This window comes from Lolium rigidum, chromosome 7 (assembly GCF_022539505.1).
Source record: "Lolium rigidum isolate FL_2022 chromosome 7, APGP_CSIRO_Lrig_0.1, whole genome shotgun sequence".
NCBI classification, from domain to species: Eukaryota; Viridiplantae; Streptophyta; class Magnoliopsida; order Poales; family Poaceae; genus Lolium; species Lolium rigidum.
The window spans coordinates 270,587,334-270,597,214 of NC_061514.1; the positions used below are offsets into that span (position 1 = coordinate 270,587,334).

The 9,881-nt window shown below is 42.3% G+C and overlaps 1 protein-coding gene across 1 annotated transcript; it reads left to right on the forward strand.

Annotated features, from left to right (window-relative positions):
• Nucleotides 1–744: 744 nt before the first annotated feature.
• On the forward strand, nucleotides 745–3,288 carry LOC124672751. The gene is made up of 5 exons (XM_047208926.1): nucleotides 745–797; nucleotides 1,403–1,755; nucleotides 2,314–2,395; nucleotides 2,895–3,081; nucleotides 3,191–3,288. Exons 2-5 carry the CDS (start codon nucleotides 1,409–1,411, stop codon nucleotides 3,286–3,288), a joined length of 714 nt encoding a protein of 237 aa, XP_047064882.1. The 5' UTR covers nucleotides 745–797; nucleotides 1,403–1,408.
• Nucleotides 3,289–9,881: the final 6,593 nt, after the last annotated feature.

Below are 9,881 nucleotides of genomic sequence, written 5' to 3' on the forward strand. Positions count from 1 at the left end.
AGGCGAAGCCATGACATAGATCTTGGAGAATTCCTAACAAAACCTTAGGTGCGTTTACGGGTTGCCATTGAAAACTTGTAGATGAAACTCATGTCAATCCATACCCACCAGGGAGAGGGCACACTAGGGACCTGAGGAAAAAGATTCAATATCGTGATGGATCACGACGACGGATGAAGGAAAACTCTAATCGGCCTGGCGATCGCCAGGTCCTAGCGGTTCAGACCTCACGCTGCAATGTGCTCCCATTAAAACAAAGGGAAATGCTAGTTCTTGGTAGACCTAGAACTAAGCTAGTGTTTATTAGATTCTTGCAATGTCAGATTTATATTGTGATTCGTGCACTTGAAAATTCCTCTAAACCGTTAGTGATCGATGTTAATAGTATGTTACAACATGTTGCAACTGAAATTTGATGCAGTAACATCGTTCTACTGAAAACTAAGTTAATTGAAACTAGTCACACGCTTTAAAAAACATATATTTTGGAACAGAGGTATAAAGATTTCTCCTTCACCTGTTGGGCCACCCGACCGAGTACTCTGAAGTCTGATCGAGTTCCGTCATAAATCCTACTCCGGCACCAATTGCCCAAGAGTTTCCCCGGCTACAAGACCCCAACTGGTCCGAGTCGATGATTCCTCCGCCGCCGCTCCCCGCGCCGCAGCAGAAGGTTATCTTCGTTTCTTTGTGCGTTCTATCTCGCTTGGTCACCGATCGACTGCCTGCCATCAAAGTATTAGCGAATCAGGCGCCTGTGCTATTTTCCCCGTTCCGTGAACTTTGGCCTTCTTAAGGTTAGTGGTTTGGATGCGAGGATCTACTCGTCTAGATCAAGTTTCGACTTGGATTTATGTTAGATCTGGAGTTAGTAAATCATCCCCAAAATTCGATTTCGTGAATATCTGTAATTGCACCATTTAAACCATGTGCTCACACTCCGTCGGTTTAACATGTTGTTTCCTTATCCTTGATCGATTGATGTTTTGTCTGTCCCATGACCCTCTTGTGTCTGTAGTCTGTACGTACTAGTGTCATTTGGGTGAGGTTATGCGGTTGCGTTAATGTGGCGCCATTGGGTTGAGCGATTTGCTTCACTTCCATATATGGCAGGGCCAAAAACATATGTTTTTGACTTTTCACTTACTTGTACATATATTTTTCTTGTTAAACTGCACTCCTCCACGAAGCTCTGCTAGCGCGTGTGGCTTTGTGTGTTTCATCTTCTTTGTACTACTCCCTCCGTCCATATAATGGATGACGAAAATTTGTGTAAATTTGGATGTATTTATGCCCTAAAAAGTGTCTGGGTACATCTAAGTTTAGATAAACTTGCGACAACCTTTTATGAACAGAGGTAATACTTGAGATTGTACTCACAGGGTGCTGCACTCCTTTGCAGAATCCAATGGAAGCGGAGGAGGATCTAGGACTTGTGGCCAGTAATTCTTTCGACCCAGTGGCTGATGTGCTAATCAAGCCTCTCCCCATCGACGAAGAGAAGGAGGAGCACAAGTGGAAGGAGGAGGAACAGAAGCAGAAAATTCAGGAACAAAACCGTGAGGAGGAGGAAGAAAGGGCGGAGATCGAGGCAGCAAGAAAAGAGTGTTTGAAGCTCGTACTATCAAGAATGGAATTTCTGAGGAAGATCGGCAGTCCTGCCTCTCTCTTGCCTCTCATGAACATCAAGAACCTGGACTATCGTAAACTGCTCAATCGCAAGAGCAACTGTGACAAAATCGACTGGGGAAACAGGTAATAAGTACTGTTATTGAATATCAAAATGAAATCTTCGGTTCTTGAAATATATCTTCCTTTTTCAGTAGCAACCGGAACACCTTTTCTCATGCATTGTGAAGAAGTAGTTAATATTTGCATGTATGGGAACTTCTTCCTGATAGTGGATTAAGGGGCATATAGAGAGAGACATAACCACATGAGCGCATAAGAGAACTACGCATCTTGCATGACTAGCCTAGATCGAGGATCTCACCGTGATGCCTAGCCGCAGCAGGAAAGTTGCGACGGGAAGGGAGGCTTACATAATCATATAACGTCAGCTGTGGGGGTGCTCTTTCTCATTCTTTTCGCTTCATATCCACATGCATAATCATCACATAGACTTTTTTTTGCATCACCATGATCTTAATTTATACAATTTTCATCTCCAATATCTCCTTTTAGCTTAAATCCGGACCCTCTAAGAATAATTTATGTACTAATTTAATATGCAACAATTATTCTCGTTTTATGTTGTTAGATCTTTTCTAAGCTTAACCTACTCCGGTATGGCTTAATTTTTTTTCATTCTAGGCCTGTTCGTAAGGAGATTTTGCTTGATAAAGAAAAGGCCCTCTGGAATGCTGCTATGGAATATCGGAAAGCTCAAAACATGGTGATCCATCACTTCGTTGACATTCTTTCATGCACACTGTTTATAGTGATTCCCACTGCAACATGATAACTACCTAACATATTGTCTTTACATATTATTTCTTGTCTATAGAACTAAATAGCAATACTATCTAATGTTAACAGTAGCCATGGATATGCTATATCCAACTGTGCACTAAAAAAAACTGACATTTCCTGCCGCAGGGTATCGTCCACATTAACCAGATTCTGCCTCTTCTTTGTTTCACCTATTTTTGCTATAATTTATGTTTTACACCACATTTAGGATCCGGCTATCACCTTGAAAGGTAGAGTCTAGAAGACTAATAAGATAAGAATTACCATCATTATTGTTATGGTACTTAGTACCGTAAAACTGGTTTCTGATTCAGTTAAGAAATAGGGTAGTGATTTATGGTTCATGCAAAGTAACTTAGGCACATCGTACATTGAACTTCCTATCTTGTAGTTTCTTACTGATCCTCAATTCTTTTCATCAGGACTCTGAGTATGATTTGATTCCTAGCCACATGACCTTATTTCCTATAATGTCGACGAAGTGCATGTGGTACCATTGCAATCTCGTGGGCTGTAAGAGAGAAACTCCTTTAAAAGGGGTGCAACAATATTTCTTTATTGAGACCAACATAACTGGAGTGAAGACTGTCACGTCATGCATTGCACTTGGTATGTACATGTTTAAGCAGACAAGTCACTGATCTTCAACAAATATAAATGATTCTAATTTAAATTTTAATAGCTGGTGATTTAATGCATCATTCTGTTTTGTCTTTAGATGAGGATGATGACAATACCTGCAATGTGTGTCCTTCTCATATTGGCATTTTGCATCCGCGCAAGGGCGGATTTACTTATGGGAGCAAAGAAGGTTAGATAATTTTCTGATGCTTTAATATGGTGTTAAGTTGGCTGCCTTACGGTATTGCCATTTATCAGGACCAAGTAAGGAGGATTTTGGAGCCACACCAGCAAGATGAGCAAAAAGAGGCTAGATTGTTGGAAATTGGGATTTCTCCCACTTGGTTGGAGGGTTACAGTGTTAAATGCTTGTATGTCAAGTACCCTGGTATACCACTTGTCTATGTACAGGTTACCAATATGCATCGTTGAAAACTTAGATAGAAACTATTTAGAATCATTTTTCGTAGCAAGTATGGTGTAGCAAAAAGTTAGACATCTGATCTGTAAAACAAATTAGTATTGACATTCTCTGTAAATTGTGGTGGACGCTCGAAGCTAAAACCAGACCCATCATAAGATGTGATTAGGAAGAAATATATGGGGTCTGGGATTTATCACATTCAAAGGAAACATTTGGATCAGCCCCTTCGACCAACCTGTTGGTACTTGTAAGAGATATATTTGTATGGTTGAGTAACATTGTTGATAGGACGTGGTAAAATAACTGGTTTGTGGGGTGATTTTTTTTCCGATAAAGGCGGGGTGATTTTTTTATAGAGAAAATATATTAATATCAATCTGATAACACTTACATCTGGCATCTCCAACATGGTGGGGTGATTCTTGGTGTGGACTCAATCCATTTGAAGTGTGGTTTCCATGTCTCTCGTTGTAGACACATTTGTCTAGTAATGTTTCTGATAGGGCCTTTAAACATTTGTGCTTGAATTCCATTGAAAATCAAGATATGATTATGGATTATTTCACAGAACGTACTACATCTACCACAAAACTTTAGGGCATGTTTGACTCTTAAGATAGGAAAACCGTAGGAATAGAAGAAAATTAGGATTGCAATATCATATCCGTCTCCATCCTACAAGAATTTATAGGAAGCAAAGTTTGTTTAATTTCACCACAGAAAAAGCAAATGATTATGAAAAGAGTTGTGAGTGGATTTCTGATTTCCTATCAAATCTAGTGCAAAGAACTCCTTATAAAAAATTCCTATGAGAGTCAATCCTACAAGTCAAACAACCATCATAGAAAAAATTCCTATAAGATTAAATCTTACAAATTTCCTAAGCAAAACCTTCAAATCAAGCAAGCCCGTAGGTTCCTAAAACTAGATCTCAGTCATCGTAATCACACAAAACCTCTATGGAGAAATTTGATCTTCCAAAGCAAATTGCTAGGGGTGCACTGAATACTAGTGAGGATACCCCTACGGTGGAGTAAGTCTGGCAAAAATTATGTTAACTCGTCGCACACATATCTGTCCAGTAATATCGTTGAGAGGGCTTCATTGAAAATCAAAGTTTGTTTGTAGCTTAGAGAATCTCCGACGATGATCTAAATCTTCTAGTCTGTATATATCCCATATAGACTATCATCTACGAAAATCTTGTCCTTTATATCTTGAGAAATTCATCCTCTATTTTCTCATATATTTTATAGTAATATCATGTAACTATCGTTTTGTTATGGCTCTATTCCAATGGACATAGTTTATACAATTCGCACATTTACCTTATACTAGATTTAGATGTGCGCCTTGGCGCACGACCCCGTAGATCTCGTGCGAATATTTATTTTGTATAAGAATGGTAAAATTAACTGCTAATATAATACTCTCTCCATCATTTACATGCAATTGGCCTTCATTTGCATCCACCGTGATCCCTCCAGTCTTTCCACTAAATGAAGGTCGTAGGATTCTTTTTGTTGAGCTGGAGGAAACAACTATACTCTCCTCAAATTTACTTTCTAGTTGTCTAGTATACTCAGTTATGGTCTCCCTGTAGAATATGTTATACAACTAAAAAGGCAAAACAGAAGACCAGATACATAGAGACCATGACTGTGCACTAAATAGCTGCCAATATGATAATCCATTTCAGTACTAAGTCTTTTCTCCAAACCAAGTTTGGCAGCTAGTAGAAAGTACAAAGAAGTAAAAATAGGAACGGAGATAGCAACATGAAGCAAAAGCAGTCGTACAGAACAAAGGGCACGGAAGGGTCGAGCCACCACCTAGAAGAGATGCAGAAGACAACCATTGCATCGTACGGTTGATTCATATGTACAATACATAGCAAAAGAGAAGAGTAGAACGCTAAGATTCTACAGCACCTAGATTGCTGGTAGAGAACAACTATCGGTGACCCATGTCACCTATTAGACAACTTTCCTGAAAAGTAATTCACGGAACAATCAATGTTAGGTCCGAGTTGATGGTAAGCAATTTAGAATGGTTAGAACATAGAACCAAAACAGGTTAATATCTTTTTTTCAGAGCAGTTTGAAGCATATTCAGAGTTTGAAACTCAAGTTCTTGCGATAATGGTCCGAGTTATGGCATTCTCCAGCCAGTACCACTATTTAGATGCTTCTTGATTACCGAGTGGATTCTATATGCTTCTTGATTACCAGTGGTCAAAATAGAAATTCAATACAACAAATAACGGCGGTAATATAGGTACATAAACACAGGTAATATGCAATCTGGTACTAATAGTAATTGAACACACAAAATCCATGGCGAATCTCTCCAAACAGAGAGAATCGGAGTAACGTGTATACGTAACCATACACAAAGAATCCATGGAGAATGTCTATAAACAGAGAGAAGATCCACAATTGAACACAGAAGGAGGAGCCGATGATTACCATGAGCACATAAAAAGGAGAATAACATATATATATATCCATCTGTACTACTGTCCTATTATATCTGAAGCTCGTAAATTATCTTAGCACTTTGATATACAAAAAGAACAGAAGCAGGCATAGGAAAAGAAGAGATGCAAGGTACTGATAGTAAGGAATCAAGAAAGTATGCAAGTTACAACCAATCAGAGTAATGTGTATATAAGGGGTGCAGGATCATTTTGTCTAGAAAATATGCAACAAATGAAAGGAAACTATCTTCACAGAAGGTCTGAATTAAGATATCCGAAGTTTGAATATAGTGTTCTTGGTTAATGCATACACTAAAAATAATATGTAATTTAGGAGGTAAATAAATCAGATGGCAGCAGTAGCAGACAACATACTCTGAATGGTAACAGTAAAAAATTGTGTACCTTGCATTATTATCTAAGAAAAGTGGTCCATCCTCATTTGCTCCGAGGCGTTTTTCCAGGACAGCGCCTGCATGTCTAAGTCTAAAGCCTAAGTCTTCAAAGTTGGTTAGCAGATTGTTCCAAACCGTGTCAACAGAATCTTGTCCACCAGAATAGTTAAGGTAAGCAATATTGAGCACTTGTTTAGAGAATGAAGCCATATGCCTTGTTTTGAAGAGGGATCGTGTAGGTCTTGGGTGGTCAGTAGCATAGCAGAAGAATTGTTTTGAAGAGGGTGACTTGGAACAACCAAAAAAAAAGAGAAGGAGCACATGCACATTAACATAGAGACGACATAGAGGTAATAAAGATTTCTCTTACACATAATTAACAAATGTTTAATCCCTGGAACAATGAACCTAGGGGGAAAAACGCTACATGTTACAGACATAAGAGATGAGCTGATTACATATCAGCTGAGAACAGACTACCTCATTAAGAGGATGTACACAACCAGCGGCACTAACATGAGACGAAACACCACGCGACCGGACTACAGAAACTGCAAGGACGATATTCCTACAGATCACATGTTTGGCTACCAAGCATGGCTCCTGGCAGGGTGTGCGTTTGTGTATGATTCCTACTTTCATTTTTGGTCCATAAAGCTGTTCCCATTTTGATTTGTTCTCTATTATGTAACCTAAACCAAATAAGCAACAACCCAGAAGACAAGCACAAATCAGAGGTTGCGAATAATTATGTTGTTTCCACTAATATTTAAATCAAATAAGCAACAACCCAGAAGACAAACAATAATCAGATCTTGCGAATAATTATGTTCTTTCCACTGATATTTAGATTATAACACTCTCCAGGTATTTACGCTATTGCTGTTTTTTCAGCTCTCAAAAAAGAAGTGTTTTGGTTCACTGTAAAAGACAACAGTTGCAGCTCTATTTCCATCCTATTTTCCTTCTTAAGATGTTCCCATTTCGACCCGTTCTCTATTATGTAACCTAAACCAAATAACCAACAACCCAGACACAAACAATAATCAGAGTTTGTGAATAATTATGTTCTCTCCCTAATAAGCTTGCGAATAATTATGTTCTTTCCACTGATATTCAGATTATAGCACTCTCCTGGTATTTACCCTATTGCTGTTTTTTCAGCTCTCACAAAAAAAGTGTTTTGCTTTACTCGTAAAAGTGTAAAAGACAACAGTTGCAACTCTATTTCCATCCTATTTCCCTTCTTAAGTTGTTCCCATTTCGACCTGTTATCTATTATGTAACCTAAACCAAATAACCAACAACCCATAAGAGAAACAATAATCAGAGTTTGTGAATAATTATGTTCTCTCCCCTGATATTTAGACCACAACACTCTGTAGGTCTTTATCCCTTTGCTGTTTCTTCACCTCTTACCAAAAAAATACAGTGTTTCCCTGTTTCACTGTAAAAGACAACGTTTGCAGTAGTACCACAGAAAATGGAACTGCAAACTTTGGGACGGCTAAAAACATGGCCGGTTCAAACCTTTTGTAATGAACAATGGAGTGATGCATTGTGTGACACAGTGAGGGAAGACAAGACACAGGAACCATAAAGGCAGCAAGAACCGATGGCACCCCGAGCCCGAGGGGATCTGATGGACCAACAACAGCTAATGTACTAACTAAGTAAGTTTTACTGGTGACAGAATCTGGGGCTAACAGATTTAGAACGCAATAATAGCAGGATCATAGGAAAGTACGGGTGTAATTCCAAAGGTAGCTTCAAGCACAGAGGAACATATTAGCAGGAAAGAGTAGGACAGGACGTGCTCACGACGGTACCAACTGACCACCAGACGAGCTGAAGCAGCCATGGCCACCACGCGCGGCAGCAAGCGGACGACCTGCGTGAACGGAGAAGGTAGCAGAGTAAGGTGCGAGCACACAGGAACACCGACCACCATCGACGAGTACGGAGAAGATCCAACAAAAAGCAGGAGGAACAGTAGGGGGAAGCAGGAGGAACACGCCGGAAACGGATCCGCACCGGCGAAGCAGCGGCGACGGATCCGCACAGGCAAAGCTGGCCAAGCCACTACCTTAACCGAATCCAGATCGACGGCATGGGGTAAGGCCGGCCACCAGCGACGGCACAAGGCGCGCGGAGGATGCGGAGGACAGCGGCGCCTCCTCCTGCTCAGCCTCAGCGCCACAGAGGACCTCGGTCCACCCTGTCCCCGCGCTCCTCTTACCACCACGCAGAGGTCCGCCATGTGTCTGCCCTCCTCTTACCGCCTCCTTCCTCCGGGACAAACTCCTGGAGGACCACCTGCTCCGCCCCTTCCCGTCCACCTCCTCTCGCATCCCGCAGGAGGCCTGCGACGGAGGCGTGTGTCCAGAGACAAGCTCCACGGGGCGGAGAGAGACGAGGGGCGGAGAGAGGGAGATAGGAGGGCGAGCGGGACAGCAACGGCGGCGCCATGGGGGCTGGAGCGGGAGAGAGAAGGGGATGCGGGAGGAGAGACGAGCGGAGGCGGCGCCATGGGGGCTGGAGCGGGAGAGAGAAGGGGATGCGGGAGGAGAGACGAACGGAGGCGGCGGCTGTGGGGATTGGTGGAGGGCTAGCGAGAGATCGGGCCGAGCGGGCTTTTCGTGACCCATGGATAAAAAGTGGGTCTGTGGGAGGGCCTCAGCGCCCTGAACGGAACGACGGCTGAGATCGCGCCACGTCAGCTCGATCGGACGGCCGAAAATCCAAAGCGCTGTGAGAGCTCCATGGGGGTGCAGCAATCATACCGTGAGATTATAACTCTTCTCCCACCTAGCTCCTACCATTTTAGACTTTCGTGAGGCTTCACTGGCCAAATCAATGGTGATCCTAGCTAGTTCTTGTACAAATAATCTGCTTTCTATAAAACTAAGATACTTCTAGACATACTCTTTTTAAAAAGGCTCTCGTGACGGTGAGTTTGTTAAGGAGGTGCTCATGAACCATCGCTGTCCCCATCTCGCGTGAGCTCTTTGCAACATTCACAAACTGAACACCAATGGCATATTTAGATTAATATTATTAAATATAAGTAAGAAAACTTTCACTTGCGAGCAAGAAGAAGAGGTGAATGTTCGATACCATGATGGCTTCAAGCCTGGCCATCAAAAATTTACACACCGGACTCCTTCCTCGTTCTTGCTCACGGTGGCGCTGTCTTCTCCTCTTTCGCGTCTTCTCCGGTCATCCGGGACCTTATCCTGGCCAACGGGACGATCCATCTTGGTGCTTCTGCGTACAGGCTTCACCGGACCGCGGCGGAGGCGGCGGCGGTCGCAAGCCTGCCGGCCTGGCCGCCTTGCAGAGACATCGTCGTCTACGTTCCCCGGGGCAGTAGCGAACGTTTCGCTGGGCAAAACCCTAACCTGCTTGCTTGCGTGGCCGTTGAACGGTCAGCGGGAGACGCTCGTGATCCTGGTGGGTCCCTCCTGGGAGATGCTCCTGGTCGTGGCGG

What these genes read in the sequence shown, in the direction of transcription:
- LOC124672751 (XM_047208926.1), top strand. Translation starts at nt 1,409, where the DNA reads ATGGAAGCGGAGGAGGATCTAGGACTTGTGGCCAGTAATTCTTTCGAC. An exon ending in AAAATCGACTGGGGAAACAG is followed by an intron (nt 1,756 to 2,313) that starts GTAATAAGTACT and finishes TTTTCATTCTAG; the next exon opens with GCCTGTTCGTAAGGAGATTT. An exon ending in CACGTCATGCATTGCACTTG is followed by an intron (nt 3,082 to 3,190) that starts GTATGTACATGT and finishes TTTTGTCTTTAG; the next exon opens with ATGAGGATGATGACAATACC.